At 48.1% G+C, this 17,923-nt stretch overlaps 9 protein-coding genes across 9 annotated transcripts; 4 read left to right on the top strand and 5 right to left on the bottom strand.

The window, feature by feature from the left end:
- Window positions 1-267: 267 nt before the first annotated feature.
- On the top strand, window positions 268-2,133 carry F4813DRAFT_378819 (kinesin-domain-containing protein; the record flags this gene model as incomplete). The annotated part of the gene is made up of 2 exons (XM_049245379.1): window positions 268-433; window positions 524-2,133. 2 exons carry the CDS (start codon window positions 268-270, stop codon window positions 2,131-2,133), a joined length of 1,776 nt encoding a protein of 591 aa, XP_049103117.1.
- A 251-nt stretch (window positions 2,134-2,384) lies between these two features.
- On the bottom strand, window positions 2,385-3,532 carry F4813DRAFT_385687 (putative pla2g4b; the record flags this gene model as incomplete). The annotated part of the gene is made up of 3 exons (XM_049246290.1): window positions 2,385-2,493; window positions 2,556-2,615; window positions 2,688-3,532. The coding sequence occupies 3 exons, from the start codon at window positions 3,530-3,532 to the stop codon at window positions 2,385-2,387; spliced, it is 1,014 nt and encodes a 337-aa protein (XP_049103116.1).
- A 1,979-nt stretch (window positions 3,533-5,511) lies between these two features.
- F4813DRAFT_378818 (sterol-sensing domain of SREBP cleavage-activation-domain-containing protein) lies at window positions 5,512-9,009 on the top strand (the record flags this gene model as incomplete). Its single annotated transcript, XM_049245378.1, has 3 exons — window positions 5,512-5,543; window positions 5,607-8,002; window positions 8,057-9,009. 3 exons carry the CDS (start codon window positions 5,512-5,514, stop codon window positions 9,007-9,009), a joined length of 3,381 nt encoding a protein of 1,126 aa, XP_049103115.1.
- A 1,115-nt stretch (window positions 9,010-10,124) lies between these two features.
- F4813DRAFT_385685 (uncharacterized protein) lies at window positions 10,125-11,056 on the bottom strand (the record flags this gene model as incomplete). The annotated part of the gene is made up of 5 exons (XM_049246289.1): window positions 10,125-10,202; window positions 10,326-10,453; window positions 10,584-10,653; window positions 10,745-10,895; window positions 10,953-11,056. The coding sequence occupies 5 exons, from the start codon at window positions 11,054-11,056 to the stop codon at window positions 10,125-10,127; spliced, it is 531 nt and encodes a 176-aa protein (XP_049103114.1).
- Window positions 11,057-11,209: 153 nt separating this feature from the next.
- Window positions 11,210-11,822, bottom strand: F4813DRAFT_385684 (uncharacterized protein; the record flags this gene model as incomplete). Its single annotated transcript, XM_049246288.1, has 2 exons — window positions 11,210-11,426; window positions 11,542-11,822. The coding sequence occupies 2 exons, from the start codon at window positions 11,820-11,822 to the stop codon at window positions 11,210-11,212; spliced, it is 498 nt and encodes a 165-aa protein (XP_049103113.1).
- On the bottom strand, window positions 11,738-12,797 carry F4813DRAFT_399233 (uncharacterized protein). The gene is made up of 2 exons (XM_049248152.1): window positions 12,520-12,797; window positions 11,738-12,461 (listed from the first exon to the last, which is right to left on the bottom strand). The coding sequence occupies exons 1-2, from the start codon at window positions 12,628-12,630 to the stop codon at window positions 11,859-11,861; spliced, it is 714 nt and encodes a 237-aa protein (XP_049103112.1). The 5' UTR covers window positions 12,631-12,797; the 3' UTR covers window positions 11,738-11,858.
- A 540-nt stretch (window positions 12,798-13,337) lies between these two features.
- F4813DRAFT_399227 (uncharacterized protein) lies at window positions 13,338-14,099 on the top strand (the record flags this gene model as incomplete). Its single annotated transcript, XM_049248151.1, has 5 exons — window positions 13,338-13,522; window positions 13,567-13,597; window positions 13,675-13,777; window positions 13,823-13,886; window positions 13,945-14,099. 5 exons carry the CDS (start codon window positions 13,338-13,340, stop codon window positions 14,051-14,053), a joined length of 492 nt encoding a protein of 163 aa, XP_049103111.1. The 3' UTR covers window positions 14,054-14,099.
- Window positions 14,100-14,205: 106 nt separating this feature from the next.
- F4813DRAFT_385681 (uncharacterized protein) lies at window positions 14,206-14,629 on the top strand (the record flags this gene model as incomplete). Its single annotated transcript, XM_049246287.1, has 2 exons — window positions 14,206-14,425; window positions 14,535-14,629. 2 exons carry the CDS (start codon window positions 14,206-14,208, stop codon window positions 14,627-14,629), a joined length of 315 nt encoding a protein of 104 aa, XP_049103110.1.
- A 1,027-nt stretch (window positions 14,630-15,656) lies between these two features.
- On the bottom strand, window positions 15,657-17,729 carry F4813DRAFT_346604 (uncharacterized protein). Its single transcript, XM_049241859.1, has 4 exons — window positions 17,368-17,729; window positions 17,194-17,298; window positions 16,638-17,127; window positions 15,657-16,582 (listed from the first exon to the last, which is right to left on the bottom strand). The coding sequence occupies exons 3-4, from the start codon at window positions 17,018-17,020 to the stop codon at window positions 15,988-15,990; spliced, it is 978 nt and encodes a 325-aa protein (XP_049103109.1). The 5' UTR covers window positions 17,021-17,127; window positions 17,194-17,298; window positions 17,368-17,729; the 3' UTR covers window positions 15,657-15,987.
- Between the last annotated feature and the right edge of the window lie 194 nt (window positions 17,730-17,923).

Here is a 17,923-nt window from a genome sequence, read left to right as displayed (position 1 = left end):
TGATTAATTGCCCCTCTCTTGCGCAAACGGTGGTAGGCGTAAGCCACAAGTGGACGTCACTATCACAACGCGGGGCAATCGGCGCCGTCCCACCGCGCCGCTTGCCGCTGCTCTGGCAACCAGTCCGCCCCTGTACAATCCCAAGTAAATAAAGAGACCCCCCCGGTCCACTTCCCCATTCTCCAGATGCCTGTCTACGGCATTCCATATCCATATCAGCAGCGCACTAACGACCTCATCAACGGCATTTGTATAACATTAACTGGAATGCTAGAATCGCGTTTTATGTCGTCGTTAAATATGAGAACCATGCATTCGTCTGCTTCAACACCGTCTCTGCGTGCTCGAGATGGCATACTGCCGCCCCAAATGAGGATGGATGCGGGAGGTAATGTGAGGGTCGTCGTGAGAGTCCGGGCGTTTTTGCCCAGAGGTATGTATTGCCATTTGTCATTTATGATTCTGCAATTACCTATTTAGTTACGGGATCAATCGATGGATAGGTAATTAACTCGTATTATAGAGATCGAAAGGGGTGCGGAGTGCTTGATTAGCATGGATCCTCACACCCAGATGACTACACTTCATGTGCCAAACGATCATGATCCAGCGAATGCCAGAGCAAAGTCACGCAAGGTGGTCGAGGAGAAGTCATTTATATTTGATAATTCCTTTTGGAGTCATAACATGAGGGACAGATATTACGCACATCAAGAAGATGTATACAATTGTCTGGGCGAGGAATTCCTCGACCACAACTTCGAGGGTTACCATACTTGCATCTTTGCCTATGGCCAAACTGGTTCCGGCAAGTCTTACACAATGATGGGCACGCCCGACCAACCAGGACTCATTCCGCGGACCTGTGAAGACTTGTTCCAGCGCATTGAAGCAGCGCAGGAGGAAACGCCTAATATTTCATATCACGTACGAGCCTCCTACTTCGAAGTATACAACGAGCACGTCCGCGACTTGCTTGTTCCCGTGATACCAAACCAGCCTCCGTACTATCTGAAGATCCGCGAGTCGCCAACTGAGGGACCGTATGTGAAGGATCTGACTGAGGTACCAGTGCGAAGCCTGAATGAGATTCTTCGGTACATGAAGACGGGAGATTCAAGTCGTACGACAGCGAGCACCAAGATGAACGACACGAGTAGTCGAAGCCATGCCGTGTTTACCATCATGTTAAAGCAGATCCACCACGACATGGAAACGGACGAGACCACGGAACGTAGCTCGCGAATCCGGCTGGTCGACCTAGCGGGCAGCGAGCGAGCCAAATCTACTGAGGCGACTGGTGCTCGGCTGCGTGAAGGCAGTAACATCAACAAATCCCTAACAACGCTAGGCCGGGTCATCGCAGCGCTCGCGGACCCGAAGGCGCAACGTCCTGGCAAGAGGCACAGAGACGTCGTGCCGTACCGTGACTCCATCCTAACGTGGCTACTGAAGGACTCCCTAGGAGGTAACAGTAAGACGGCGATGATTGCGTGTATCGCGCCGTCTGACTACGAGGAAACGCTATCAACGCTGCGGTACGCGGATCAAGCGAAGAGAATCCGGACTCGTGCCGTGGTCAACCAGGACCACATCAGCACGGCGGAGCGAGACGCACAGATTGCAGCCATGGCCGAAGAAATCCGAGTATTGCAACTATCTGTATCAGACTCGCGGCGCCGCGAGAAGGACGCCAAGGAGAGCGAGGAGCGTCTAGAGGAGTACCAAAACCGTGTCGCGGCCATGCAACGCATGATGGAAGAGCGTAGCCTAGTGTCTGAAGGGAAGATCCGCAGTCTGCAGACTGAAAACGAGGCTTTGAGACTACATCTTAAACTTGCGCTTGATAGCCTTAAGAACCCTATTCCAGAGGTGGTTGTTAAGAATGAAGGGGATGAAGCGGATAAGGAGAACGCAGAGAAGGGCCGCGCCAGTCCTGTTGATGAGGCATACTACGGCGAGGATGACGGATACGGGTCGGATGTGTATGAGGAGAAGGCGAACGATGTTCAGGACTACATGCACGACCTCCTGGAGGATTTGGCGTTGTTCAGAAGGAAGATCGGCGATGACAAGGGGAGGTTTTTGGACGAGGAGGCAAGACACCCATTGGGTGTCAAGGTGAATATTTAATGCTTGGAGTAGGCTACGTTCTATGTGGTATGTGGCTGGTCCAAAGAGAATAAGTCTCTTGGTATTGCTGAATAGCAAGGTGTTTGGAGTACCGGTTGGATGGGCACTGGCAAACCCGAGTGCAACTGCCGGGGGGTTAGTTAATAGGGGATTCAACGCCCAGGTCCAGTGAGTGTTGTACACATAGGAATTGAGAATAAGCTAGTTAGATAAACTTACGAATTTAAGAATGTATGGCTAACAGGTGGATTTTACGTTTCCTTGTGACTACGAATATGGCATTGTTGTGTTGCTTCATTACCAAGAGTCCGGACAAATGATACTAAGGAATAAAGAGATCCGCTGAACTCCATATCGTACCTATACGTGTAAGTGAGCGTTTGGAGGGGTGGGAAATACGTCTCAAGGGACTAAAGTCTTACCAATAGTTGACGGCAACGCAGATACCTTCTTCGGAACATGATTGCGAGACTTTATGGTACCTTAATATTGGCCGTAAGCACTCCAATATTCCCCAGGACATATCGGATTTATACGCTGACGCTAGCACTCACCACATAGCTGGTAGATATAGCATATCACCTGGCTCAAGCGTAACCCTCAGGGGCCGTGCTAGATGCGAATACTTCGTGCTCCGTATAGTTGGATTATCGGGGTCCCAGGTTGCAAAGGGGACTTTGTCACCATCCTCTTTTTGTAAGCGCAGACCTCGGGCCTCTCGGATATAAGATGCGGGCTCGAGCTGTTGCTCGTTAACGCACGGCTGGCACAGCGCGGGCAACAAGACGAAGTGCTTGCGCCCTGCGACTTGTACATATACGTTTTCATAGTTGTCGCGGTGCAATGCGGTTACCGACGCGGAGGAACCGATCCATAGGTTCACGGCGTCGGGCTCGTTTTGCAAGGCGATGCGTGCGAAGGGGATGGAGGGTGGTACTTCGGAGTAGAGTGAGGAGTACTCATTGCGCAGGTTATCATTTTGCGTCTGGGCATACCGTACTTCCCCTCTGCTCTCAGGTGAGGAATGGGATGATAGCTCTTGAGATGTCAAGTAATCGAGAAACGAGCCGAAGGGTTGCTCCTCCTCGTGCGGCTTGGCAAATATCAAATGGCCGTCTTGATCGGTGGGAGCATCGGCGTTCCCATACGGTGTTACCGCGACATTGACATGGTGGCCGGCGAGCGACTCCCGGAGATACGAGGCAGTCCATCGTTTCACGGCCGGCCAGTCGGAAGCTCCACCGCGTACGACGAAGGGCGTATTCCGCGCTACGTACCTCATGAACTCGAGCGGGCTCGGCTCCTCGTCTAACTCCTCGACTGAGCCGGCGTTGAGCTCGTTAAAGCTGGTGATCAGCTCCGCGATGGGGTCGCCGCTTAGATCTTCGCTTTTCTCCATCTTTTCCGGATGGGTCGACTGGCTGCAGCGGTGTCCGTTATTCGGGACCGGATGATACGTTCTCCAGTGAAGGGGGTACGGTTGGTGACAGCAATATGATATGATATGTTTATATGATATGTTACAGGTAAAGCTGGAGGGATGCATCCACCGGTACCGCGCACGTAGGTACGTTTACAGTTTATGATCTTTGATTAGCAGCTCCCGAGAATCTGGTTTGGGGAGATCTAATTACCAACCCTTGCCTAATCTGCCCGGGACGCACCAATAACGGCACGCCAATCGAAGGCATCGTGAGAAAAAGTGAGCTGATTCTCACTTGACGAACCCCGCCCGCGACCGCTGAGGATGGAGTTGATTTTCTTATTAGGTAGCAATATAAGCGGTCAGTTACCTCGCGCAGCATGGGTTGATGACAAGTGACGGAATTTCATAAATATAAATATAAGGTATGGGAGAGCCCAGCTTTGCTGTTTTCCCCCCTAGTCCCCGTTGCGACGTCTACATACTTACATATATATCTCTATTGCATACTCCTCACGATCCTACCTTGCTAACCTAGATCTGCTTGCATTTCCTTCCGTCCTTCGATACCTCGGTCATGAGCTAGGTATTGGCGTCACGACGATGCATCAAACAGCTACAGCCACAGCCAATGCTGCATCATAGCTCAGCTTCCTTAATATGTTGATAGACATGTCGTTTGCTACTGATAATATATATCTACGGATGATCTTTTAGGTATTTTTTTTTCTTTGTTGGGAATTCTTCGACACGGCACTTTGCCTAATATTGGGAGGCGTTCGCCAAAAGCCAGGGCCAATTTTGTTGGAAAAAAAAAAGAAGAAAAATCAGAGGACAAAGCAAAGGTGCACATTTCAGACCGAAAATGCAGGAGATTCCAGCTATGAGGGGGAAGAGTGGAGTGCCAGTTAGGTACCCTGTAGGGGGGTTTTCCAGGGGATCGACGAAGTACTTTTGTACCTTGTACTGTTGAGGGGCTTGCTTGGAGGGGCTACAACGACGTTTTCCTAGGTTACCAAGGAATAGGATCTCTACCCGGCCGTCCGCGAGTCCCGCTAATCCGCCCCGCCGGCGCGCCTCTCAAGTCCCAAGTCCATGTCTACCTTGTCCCAAACTTGGCACCTATGTACGCTACTATGAGAGAACGGATGGAAGTCGCAAAGGAAAAAGAAACAGTCTGTACAATCACAATACGTAAGGCACACTTACCTGGCTTGTTTAGTCTATTGGTACACTTATCCAGTACACTGTAAGTACAAACCTCTTCCCTGTCCTTCCTGCAACTCTGCAACTTGGAAATCTTCAAAGCGCCCGCCCGAGATACAACAATCGAGATCCGATCTTCCTGCATCCACCTTTCCACTTTCCACTTTCCACTTTCCACCTTATTACGCAAGTCAGACGAAAGTGAGCTTAACTCGGTCAAGTCAAGGGCGAGACAGTAAGACAATACTCTAACACGGCAGCGCCGCTCTAGTAGTCTAGTCCTCTTATAGTAACTTTTCTATTGGCATTCACTAATCAATTCCCTGTTATGAAATACGAAGTTCGAGATAGCGCCTCCATGTCCGATTTTCCGCCTTTCAACTTGTCCCTGCTTTTTCCATCGAATAATTTCTACCTTGGTTGCTCGTCCGAGTCTTCGTCCCAGTCCCAGTCCCAGTCCCAAGATCCATCCTCTAGACTTCGGGCCCGACGATGAGACATCTACTGTATTAGATACCTACCTAAATATCGACACAAGTACTTACTTGCCTACATACCCACCTGTCTGTCCATACGTATATGTCGAATTCTATAGATATCTAGCGCTCTTCCTCCTATGTCATATCTTGGAGAAGTATAATGCGCCTCCTCCTGCAAACTCAGGAAAGGCCCTTGCCTACCGTTCTTCTGCGCGCCGAGTTATCGTGGGCAGCTCGCAATCTGGTGACTGCCCACCACGTGTGGAAAGAATGATTTGGTATATTCTGTATCCTTTTAGAGGGTATGTTGTGCTTCATCTCGTCTGTCTGCTTTGCATACAGCTCAATTGACAAGGTAATCTTAGAACTACCGAAGCCCCCGTGCTTACCGATACGCACCCCTTACGCCGCGCTTTCGCCCGGTATGGAAGATACGCTGCTAGTCATGTTGTTACGACCTTATTAATATCCGTTGCCGTTGCCGCCGTCCTTGTATATCCTTTCCCTTTCCTCTATACCACCGATTTCATCAATGGCGCGTCCTCTCTTCCCGAACATGCCTGGACCGATACTCTTCCCTTACACGACAGGAATAGGGCCGAACCCGACGTTATTATGCGTTCGATATGGGTCCACGGCGACTATTTCCAGGCTCTTAATAGAAATGTTTTGCTTGGTGCCCTAGAACTTCAAGACGAACTCCTTAGTCCCACAGTCAACTTCGATCCGCGACGCCATATTGCTGGTGATGCTCACTTTCAAAATGCTACGACTATAGATATTACGCCGAGTCAACGCGACGCCTATCATATCGTGAATGGCCTGACTAACGAGTCTTGGTTTTTCCAATCTCCGCTGCAGTATTGGTCGTGCTCTGCAGAGAATATAGAACAAGATGACGATATCATTGAGACGGCAAACGAGAGAAAATCCCAACCAACTTCGGTCAATGTAACCTTGAGGCACTCGACCGTCTTCAGTGGGAAGCGCTTTCAAGATCGTCGGCTTGTCGCTGCTGATGCACTTGTCATCACCCTCATCCACCTGCGAGACTCCCCGGTTGGTCGTTTATGGCAGGAGAGGCTAAAGGCTCTCAAATATAATGTGGCTGATCATTGGGATATATTTGAGTACTCTCCGAGCGGCAGGACTAGTGAATTGTATGAATTTAAGTTTCGTCCCATCTCGTCTCAGGACGTCATCGTTTTAGGAGTCCCCTATTCGGTCCTTCTCATTTACTTCTTGGCGACTTTATCCAATTTACGGGCTGTTAGGTCGAAGATGGGATTGATGGTCACGGTTATAGCTCAAATCGTTCTCGCCATCTTATCGAGCTTCACCATATGCGCTATACTTAAGATCGATCTATCGAGGCTTCCACGTTTGGGATATCCGGTCGTCATTTTCTGTATGAGTCTTGAAAACATCCATCGGCTCATTAACGCTGTCATTCTCACGCCGTCTGAAAATAGTACCAGCAATAGGGTTGGTCAGGCTTTTGGTGAGACAGGCCACATCGCACTGGCCAGTGTGGCTCAGAATGTATTCCTCTTATACGGCTTTTCAAAGATCGTGTCCCCCGGTGTTTCGGCATTTTGTACCTTCGCAGCCATCGCATTGATGTTCGACTTCTTCTATCTATCTACTTTCTTCCTCTCAGTACTTAGTGTCGATGTTCGACGAACCGAGCTTAGTGATGCACTTGCGAAAGCGTCGATTAGAGATCAACGCTCCGCTTCTGGCTCTCACTCGCGTCAAACATGGATAGACGCGATGCTACAGGGCAAGATCGCTATGTCAACACGTATTGCTGGGACTATTGTCATGGTGGGTTTCCTCCTCCTCGCTCAATGGCACTTTTGGGAGAATGAAGGCGTAGTTAAGTTGCTTAGTCGGATCATTCGCATTTCTCCCAAATACAAGGATCTAACACCAGCTTCATCCCTATCTGAAGTCCATCAGGGTAGGAGCCCAGCATCGTGGCTAGGTCTTCAAGATCACGAGACAGCTCGAGAGCTCATTCATGTTGTTAAGCCCGGCGCCCATAGCTACATTGCAAGAGTCTTTCACCCTACAGTATTTGTGCTCAAGGGATCAGATCGAAGTCTTTCCGCCAACGAGCCTTGGTTTACACCCGCCGTATATGATTTTGTACGCCATCAATCGGCACCTTTTCTGCTGACAGTACTTATTGTTGCAGCGGCAGTTCGTCTGTTAATGAATTATCTACTATGGGACGAATTAGCAGATTCCTCACGAGGTGGTCCGGATGGGGACACTCTCCTCTCGGTTAAGACTTTGAACATAGGCCATTCCTTAGATGTCGCTTTGATCTCAGCCTGTTCTGATGGTCACCTTGTGTCTATAGGGCTAGACCGAGTTGTCAGAGTCTGGGATATAAAAGCTGGAGGTGAGAGTTATGTGTTGGGCGAAAATGCGGATTCTTACATGATCCCGTTTCCAGTACTAGCTATGTGCATTGATGAGGAGTCTCACTGGCTTGCACTCTTAACTTCTGACAAAGTTCTACTCTGGGATCTCGTTGAACTAAGGTGGGGTTCTCCTATTAGGGCGGAGCCGGATCGACATAAACCGGAAGCCTTCTTCTTTGTCGCTGATGACTCCATGGCCGTTCCTTCTCTGATCCTTATCCGACGGGACGGTGTCATCACAGAGCTTAGGACCGACCAAGCAGTGCCCAATAACTATATATTTAATAAAGAGAGCTCTATCGTCTCCGTTGGCTTTCTTTCAGAAAAGGGTAAGTGAGACTTGAATTTTTGTGAAATGAACTTATATCCGCTAACACTCGCAGGGTTTCCTGCTCAAGTGATGGCTTCAACCCGTGAGGGTCAGGTACGCCTCGCCACCCAAGAGGGATCCAGCTGGACCACCGAAATCGTAGAGGCAGGCAATTCCAAGGACCGCGGATCTATCTCGATTCAAGCTTTGCCGGAGTTAGGCTTCTTCCTCATTGTTCGGTCCCAGACTGCGGACTTAGTAGATGCGCAGACTCTCAGAGCAATCTATACTTTCAAGGTGGATCCAATCCAACCGAAAAGCTTGAAATGCTTCCATTCGAGGCCACGGAGAATGCGATGCGGTTCCCTTGCCTTATGGAGCTTTACATTGGCATATCTCAATACATATACGCGAGACCTAATAGTACAAACCTATAGTCCGCAACACGAAGGAGAGTCCCTGTGCTTCTGCGACCCAGCTTCTCCCACCAGGAAAACGTGCTGTCCATGGCAAAGAGCCAAAGAATCGAGACGGGTTATTAAGAATCCTGGACTCTGGGATGCTTTGCCCTCTGGGATCATGGTCGGAGTTAGGAGGAAGAATGGTGAGAAATCTCGAGCAGACGGTCATCTTGACCGTCAGCCCCTGCAACAGCTCAGCGGCCTCCGACGCCGTCATCACCCTGTTAAACCTGCAAACGGCCATGTTTCCCAAGACAACTGGGAAGTATGGATGTTTTCCCATTTCGGAAAACAGGAGACATGGGAGGCCCTCCCACTATGTTCGAAGGTCGAAGATGACGGTCATTTATTCGTCACGAATCTTGGGCCAATGGTTCGAGTTGGTCGTTCTTGCTTAGCTGTAGGACTCAGCAACGTGATCAAGGTCATCATGATCGGCAACGAGCGGTTCGAGACAGGCGATGATTCTCAACCCGGGGATGGGATGCCTGCACTAGGAAGTCGGAGGCGTAAGGGACCTTCCACTCTTCGCGGCAAACCCACTATCCCTTGCGCTCACTGCTGAGGCATATAGAGTGTCGAATAATATTTATAATTTCAATTCTCACAAAAAATAACACTACTTTACGATTGGCGAAACGGATTACTAGGCTCGGACGAGGCATGCCTTCATCACGGATATAGGCGGGTGACCTGGCTGGTTAAGGTCTACGCGGGGCACATACGCACATATAACCCAGGGTTTACTAGAGGAACGGGCGTTTTTATCTATTTGCAACTATCGTTGGTAAATAGAATTGGACGGGGTAAGGGTGGGGCTTTTTTCACACGGCACGTACACGAAACTAAAAAAAGGGGTCCATCGAGATGCCATGGGCGTAGGCATAGACACCGGTCCTGGTCCTTAGAGGGGCTCGCTGGGTAGCTGAGCGGATTAGAAAAGGGGAAGAAAAGGATTTATGATATCGGTCATGATGTTGGGCATATGGCTCTCTCTCCTCCGAATGAATAACGGTTGGCGCCATACTATTTGGAGGTGTTGTCTGCGAGTTTTGATCCGAGCGGATTTGGCTGTGTATGGTAGTGAAAAGCTGCAAGGAAAGAGCTTTGTTGATTATAAGTGTGCATCTATATATACCTCATGCATACTATTTATATAGTGTATACCTATATACCTATCTATACAGCGTAGGTATGTTTATACATCACGTTCTGGATTGTTACTTGCGTGATGGCCCCCTTGAACCCCCCGATGGGTGATTCTGACGACCTTATTGGCATTGGGCCAGCAATGGACTTGTATGATGCATGTAGAGATTTTGTTGAACGATATGAGATCGACCCCTTGCCCAGCTCCTTCGTTTGGGTTGAAAAATTATAGATGTTACTAGATGAATCCCTGCCGATGACAATTCTCACTGTCTAGTGATATTCATGGATGTTTTATTGAGTTGGCAAATTACTCATTATGTTGTTTAGTTCACTGCGTCTCGTAGGTAATACGGGTGCTAGATTTCGATACGTTATAACTGCCGAAATTTTAACGATGAACAGAAAATTCAGCCCCTATTGTGTTACCAAAAGGTGGCCTCGCGTTTCTGTCCTTGCTTCAAAAGATGAACGGTACAATAACCCTTGCTTTCTTTCGGTCCGTTCCGTATTTCGAGAAAACTCAGGGGCTCAAGCCTTTTTCGGTGCCACCTTTCCGTTCTTCTTGTTGGCTCGGCTACATCTGGTATTGATCCTTGAATTCTTGCACTGCGTATATCAAGGTTAGCGTTTTGACAAGTATTCGTTGGGGCGTAGGGAGATACGAAGCAATTGTCCAAAAATACCGAAGCGAAAAGAAGAAACAGGAAGGGATCGACTACCTCTTGTCACCAGGTAATCCCACATCTCAATGAGGTTTTCCTTTTCTAGATTAAGCACAAGGTCCGGTCCCGGCCTGGCGGCTTCTTCGAACTCTTCTCGTGGCGATGTCATGTCGCTTAGGATTGCTGCTGTTGCCCCTATGTATCAAATCGATTAAAAGCTTTTGTGTTAGCCTTTCTGGTAGGTACAACCATGCCTTCGCCTTGTTAGCTGGAGAGGAGCAGGTGGTACCAATACAATGAGGGATGCAATGAGGGATATACTCACCCAGGAGCTTCTCTAGTTCGCTCAGCGTGGGACTCGACTGGTCTTCCATCTTCTGATCGGCTATTATCTTCTTCGAACGGTGACCATAAGCCGTTAGTTAACATACGTCAAGAACAAACAAAAAAAAGGAAGGGGCATGTGGTGGTGTGTATGTCACGTACCAGGAGGTTTTGCACTGCCTCCATATCTTGTTGGTAGTCCATGTCATCACCATCCGACTCTCTCAGGAGTTCTGAAATAGTAGAGGAGTCTTGTATTGGCTTCGCCATTTCTCCGAGCCTCGCCTGATGCTCGATGATGGCCTGGACTGACCTGGTCATATCTGTCTTAACAGCAGCGGCTACGTCGGAGATAATTCGTAGGGTCTACACTCGATCCTTGATGGTCTGGCCGATCTGCTGGTGGAGGCTCTCGTTATCTGGGTGCTTGTAGAGCTCTGTAAGGCCGTCGAATATGATGTCTTTTACATACATTTTGTTTCAGTCAGTTATATGAATGGAGTGAAGGCTAGCGTATATAGGTGACCAAGGCTTCCGGTACCGTAATCTTTTCTGATGCCTGCCCCGGCGGCGATCATATAGTCGCAGATGTCTGTGACTTTACGATAGTAAAACTAATATTAACGATTAGATAAATTCCATCACGGTGCTGAACACCGGACGGGGCGAAGATTTACTAGAGTATCGGTAGATGTGTTGCATATCTGTGTGTTCGTCGGCGTGATCCCAGATGTCGCCGGTCTCGCCTGACGCCAGCAGCTCGTACGAGAAGTTGCGGACTTGGCGGGGACTCGTGAAGCTCAAGATCTGGTCATCCTGCACGTCCTGGTAGAGGCCCGAAGTGCTGATCTGCAGGTCGACGACCACCTTGCCGTCCTAGTCAGTATTGTTGATTTCAGAGAGAGAGAGAGGGAGGGAGGGAGGGAGGGAGGAACGGACGTTCAAAGTCTGTTGCATACGCAGCATCTGCGTTGTCGATGTCTTGCTTGATGGCCAGCTTATCTTGCCGGTACTCAGCGGTCGACTTGAGCACATCTAAAATGACTCTGCTATATTTTAAGGCGTAGTATTTGTATGCCCAAGTGATATTTCGCATCTCGATCACCAGGCTGGTCCGCAAGGCCATGAAGTGGTCAAAAAGATTGGTCTTTGCTGTCTCGTACACATCCTCCTGTCCTTCGTACTTGTCTATTAGCGACTTGAGGCGTTCTACATCCCTCTCGCACAGCACGGCCTCCATCGCGGCTTGGACGTACTGCTGGCCGGCCTTGATGGCTTACGCCTGGGCCTGGGCCAGTAGCTTGCCGTCATCCGTGACCGCCTGCGCCGCGAGCTGCTGGCCTAGCGCCACGGCTTGGGAGTTGAGGAGGTAGTGCGGTGAGGGCGACACGGTAAAGGCGGCGACGTGGGCACAGAGAGAGATGGCAACGGAAGTGTTCTTCCAGAACATCACCGAGGCGATACGCAGTTGCGTCTCCAGGCTGGATACGTGGCTCTGTCTGTTATCATAACCGTACTTCTTGATGTAATCCAACGTGACTGGGTTCGTAGTATCAGCGTTGACGACTATAACTACCCCGAGATGCCCAGACCCCGGACCTAAGCCCAGCTTCTGGGGCTTCGAATTCCCAGCCTGTACCGCAACATCTTGATCCAACACCGATGCGTAGATGGCAACGGCGCAACTACCATCAGCTGGTGGGATCACCTTGAGAGTCACAGGGGCATCCGCTGTGATAACCCTCGTCAGGATGGTCACTTGCGCATTCTCCGATAGACCGAATATGGTATTCTCATCTAGAGCGAGCACATCGGTATACATATAAAGCTGTTCAGGGCTTGCCTTGAGCAGTGCTGATCCATCGAGGTATACATCATGCTATCGTAGGTAACCAATTAGCCATTATCGCAACAGAAGAAGTACAATGTAGTCGCACCATTTGCGTCCCTGATTGGCCTTGCCTCAGAAGGATTGATTCGACCTCGGTCGAGGTGGCGTATGCCCGCCAATTGGCTGGCGACCGTGACTTTTCCGGAATGTCAGACATCGCAATTCGCGGCAGCTCTCCGTGTGAACATCGGCGGCCTGCACAGACGCAATGGTTCAATGGTTTCTATTCTGTACTGCTGGCCAGTATAAACTTACTTAACCTTTCGATACCTGACGTCTTATATACACTTTTCACCCGAACCAAGACATCAGGCCGAAGAAGCTTTTGAGTAGCAATGATAAGCATGGTGAAAGCTGGTTCGTTAGGAATGATTCGAACACGGAAAACACGGAGCAGGTTTCCACACCGGTTCAAATCATGATCAAATACTTTTTATTTATGCCACAACAAATACAGTCCTTAAGGGTATACGCACATATTCTTGGTGTAATATGATTGGTGTATTTTCTATGTCTTCATAAGGGCTCTCGGGCCAAGTCGACAATATGGCCAGATAAGCAAGCCTCCGGGCTTCAATATACCTGGGACTTGGAGGCGGTCAAGTCTGTACGGTCACGTAAGGTGCATAATAAGTATCGTCAACCGGTGAGAAATCAAAGCGTAAAACTAAGAATGGTGCATAAGTGATGTCTGATTGATCTTTGGAAGATGTATATAAGGTGGTCTAAATCTAGTGCACGTTGGCTACAAAGTCGAGTGCTCATTGTGGGACAATTGACCAACTTGATTCAACTCACGATAGTGCTATAGCTATAACCTATTCACTCTCTTTTCAGGATCAATCATCACCGTCAAGGTCCACCATGGGGGGAAGAGTCAGGTTTGATCAAACCAAGCCCATTGACGACCCGACAGTCTGGTATCCGCATCCAGATCTGTGGGTTAAGTTCGACCCTAGCAGCAAAGGTCGATCCGGCGACGGCGATGATGATAACCCTAACGACTATGCATTCGCGCTTGGATTCTGCCGACTTTGCGAAACTGAATCGTTACGTCTGGACGGCCAAATGTCACCTGGGAAGACCTAGTTAGTATTTCTAACAAGATCTTCAACTACGCCATGGTAAGTAAAGCACAAATCCACTATTATTTTTATTATGGAATATCAACGAAGTACTGACCATTGTGGCTTCTTGATAGGATGCCGGCGGGAGTATCGACTCTTCGTACTATCGTCAGCTTTTGATCTGGGTTGGCGATTACAACAAGGAGGTAGCGGACATCCAGCGGCAAATCGAGGCAGGTATGTACGACGTCCATCAACCCTAGGTACATTAACACTGCTTAGCTGACCAATTTTGCCATCGAGAAGACCGGAAGAAGATCCGAGAGACAGCTTACTACGTCTGGATGTCAGTGAGAAAAGCCTAGTCCCATCCCGAGTAATGAACATGTCTCACATAACCACAGTCCCTTTGCGGGTACCATCGCTGGCATCACCGTAGATGTATTGGCCGAAAATGATATCAAGCGATTGACGGGGATCTTGGAGAGGGTTCAAGCCCTGATTCTTGATTAGGAGCGATCAAGCCAAGATAGAGAATGCGAAAATGATGAGTTCTGACCTAGTTGATATGCGAGTACGTTTCGTATCTTTCCCTAAAACCCCCTCCTTTTCCATTTTGCCCATTGCATCTCTTGATTCCTCTGCAAATATATGGCTGATGCAAAATGAACCTTCTAAAGACTTCAATCCAAGAACTGGTTGCATGCATCCAGCCAGCCGTCAATACGCTGGAGAAGATCCAGGGCGCGTGGTCCGCTATGTCGGGTGATCTCCAAGGTCTTCATGACCTATTCGAGAACAACCTGAACAACATCCCGCCCCTTGCACTGGAGGAACTGCAACTGAAAAAGATTGTTGAGTATTGGAACCAGCTCAAAGATGACGGTAGGGCCCCTTTCTGTCCTTCCTTATTTTGTTGTTGTTGCCCCCCTTCCATAACAATTTCAAGACCACAATAAGGGCTAGAGGACACCTACTAACATACTATTGAAAGTGGACTTCTTCCGCAGGAACATGTACATGACGACAATGCCTCCGAGGGATACTATCCAGGGTACCCTAGACAAACTTCATTCCTTAGGAAATTGATCGGACGGAATCCTCCATTCTGGAGGTGGATGGCTGCTATTTCCATGTCTGAAATAGAATGAAGAACATTCGGTGAAGATCAATGTAAGTTATCTCGGATTGATCTATGAGGATATATTTCGGAGCGTTCGTAGCGGTAGCTAGTGTCACTCGTTTGGATTCAAGTATTGGCTCCAACCCCTGAGTATGAACTTTCATACGAAATTATCCGCAAGCTTATCATGTTGACGGGAGCCAACGTAAGAGGTACCTTAGGTACCTAGGTAGGTTAGGTAGTATTACATGATAAAAATTCACTCTTCTTATATATAGCACACTGTAAATAAATAGAGGGGTTGCCACGAGTCTTATCGTAGTGTAGACACCTGTCAACCTGCAGCTATTCAGAAACCCAGGCAACAAGATAACCAGGTACATCCCCTAAGTACCTAACCTACCCACCAAGTAAAAGTTATATATCCTAATTGCAAGCCAACTGTCAACCGACGCCCCTCGCTTGGGCGACTTGAGGTTAGAGAAAACCCCACCGTGGTGTCTTATGCTGGACCGTTCTTCCCAAAGAACGTGACTTGACAGCAGATGCCTAACGAAGCCGGTTTTTCGTAGGTCTCGGATTCGAATCCTCTGCCCCTATCCGAGGGGATTCGAATCTGGGACTGAGCTTTTTGTATCTTTTTGCTTTTATTTTTATAATGTTTTTCTATGACGTTTTAATGTTTTCATTTTTCATTTTTCTTCCCTGTTTTTTCACCTACACCTTTTCCTACTTTTGTTTACGTCTGTCCATCTTTTTAACCATACGTACGTACCTTCGTTTGTATGAGGGTCTATTGCTAAATAAAGTTGGCTTAGCATTCTCGAATTTATCTGAGAAAACTAAAGAAGCATTTTAGTGATAGGGAATAGATGATTATTCAAGGAGATCTGTTCCTACATGCATATTATACTAGATTAATAGCACTGGACTAAGCTATATTATCAAGGAAATCAAACGAGTATTTATATTACCATACTCGTAAAGGTAAGGATGTAAGTGTGATATAATATAATATATGTACTAGGCTGTTGTTTGCCCGGATGAGCTCAACCCAACTATAACTCAACCAAGGCCTCTTTCCCTACCCCACCCAGGCCCATCGAGGAGCATTCTTGTGCTCATACACTCTAGGAATGAAATTTGTTCATATCCTTCTTGTTTGGAAAGCCAAAGTCGGTCCTGCGAACCAAAATCCTCTATGGAACCTCATGAACCCCTCGTTCAATACTCCCCAGCAAGGCCACCACCTACCCATGAATTCCCTCCAGTTGTCTTTCCTTCCCCCAAAGTTCTTTATTCTCCAAGAGCCATTCTCTAATAACTACTGCCGGTACCCACCCCAATTTACATAAGTGTGGTCGTAAGGGTTTATACTCTGAGCAAGCTTGGCCTTCAGCACCTCGGTGTCCAAGCACTGCCCCGTAAGGTTGGCGAACTCGCTCTGAATGTAGGCGTACTGTTGGCCGCGGTACCGCGCTTCGGCAACGGCGAGGGCGCGGCAGTCCTGGACGCTGAAGTTGCTGTCCGGGTAGAAGACCTTTTGGTCGGGATATAGACGCGACAATGTGTGCATCATATCGGGGCGGTCACGTGCTGGCACGACGATCGGGGGGAAGGTTGCGTAGGAAAGGATGGACTCGATGGAGGAGGAAGAGTAAATAGAGCTAGGCCCCTTGTCTTTACTTTTTATTTTGGGCTCTTCATCGGAGTCATCAATGACAGTCTCTGCATAGGCTTGATGTTTTGGCCTGGAATCTTCTTTTCTCTTTTTCATCTTCTTCTTCACATCCTGAGCGTAGATCTCACCAAGGCTCTCAATTGTGAGCCCGCCTTCCTCGGCTAGTTCCATGATCTCCTGTATGCGTATTTGAACCTCTGATACTTCCCGCTCGAGTTCTTGGGCTATCTTCCGTGAACTGTGATGTATCGATTAGTCGATGCTTGATAAGGGATAAAAGGGGTAACACTTACGAGCTACCTTTTGCCTTCATGAAGCAGATCGTGCCATCTTCGTGGATGGACCAACCATCGTCCCTATAACCATCCATCTGGATGGTTTCCAAGTTCCTCCTGGGCTCCTTTTTAGCAGGGACCTCTTCAGCGTTGGAACTATCCTCTTCTGCTTCTTCAGATTCTTCTTCAGTTGAATCGGACTCGCTCGAGGGAGGGGACACAGATTTAGCTGCCCTCCTTGTATTTTTAGTAGAGGCCTTCCTCTTGCTTGAAGTATACTTGGTTGGAGCTTTCTTCTTGTTGCGAGAGGGCTTAGGGGCAACGAAATCCGACTCAGAGCTTTCACCGTCTGTGCTAGACTCTACTAGAGTATCTGAATCTTCGTCGGAAGGAAGTAGCATCTTCTTTGCTTTCTTTCGCTCTTTGCCCGAGGCGTGCTTAGCACGAATATGCTTTTTCTTAGCGACAACCTCTTCAGGGTCCGAACTTTCTTCCGAGTCAGATCCTACTTGAATAGAATTAGCCTCACTTCCAATCGAAAATGTGCGAATTCAAATGTCGTATGATTTATTACCTCGGGTACGCCTAACAGCAATATGCCTCTTAGACGAAGACTTATAGCTTCGAGCGTGCTTCGCATGAATGGCCTCTTTGAGATCCGAGCTTTCATCATCTGTATCTGATTATACATGAGTGAAATTAGCCTCGATATTAGAAGAAATAACCTCAGCTGTTTTATGGTTCTTACCTGAAATGTGCTTGCTCGAAGCGTATTTACTATACGATGTATACCTATGAGGTATATGTTTCTTGGTTGAAGTGTGCTTTACAACAACCTTTTCTGTATGAACCGATACCTCACCAGCATCACTGGGTCCTGATCGGATATATATAATGTTACCCTGAGCACCATCAAAGACATGGACTGACTTATTATAGAAGTCCCCCTCAATTTGTAACTCCGGAAGGGTGTTTTGATGTTCTTTCTTAGAGGGGAGGTCTGTTGTATAGCTATCTAGACGGTTCCCCTCACGATCATAGAGTTGTGGTATTCCAAAGAAAGCCCCTAGGTGACTATAGGCACGCCAGCTCTTTATGTCTCCCCTAAACTTAACCATTATGAATAGTTAGTTGTGTGTGGTATGTAGTATGTGAAGACAAGAAAGGTTGTTGATGGGTAAGGGTGATAGTAAGATAGTTAAGAAGGGAAAAGAAGGCTAGGTTAGATTATTGTGCGATGAAGAAAGAAAGTAATTCGAAAGATCTCAAGCAGACAGGGAAGGCATATGTTTATATATATTTCA

This window comes from Daldinia decipiens (assembly GCF_022478715.1).
Source record: "Daldinia decipiens strain CBS 113046 unplaced genomic scaffold F4813scaffold_4, whole genome shotgun sequence".
In the NCBI taxonomy this organism is placed as follows: Eukaryota; Fungi; Ascomycota; class Sordariomycetes; order Xylariales; family Hypoxylaceae; genus Daldinia; species Daldinia decipiens.
Note: the sequence above shows the minus strand (reverse complement) of the source record. Positions and strands in the feature narration are given on the sequence as shown.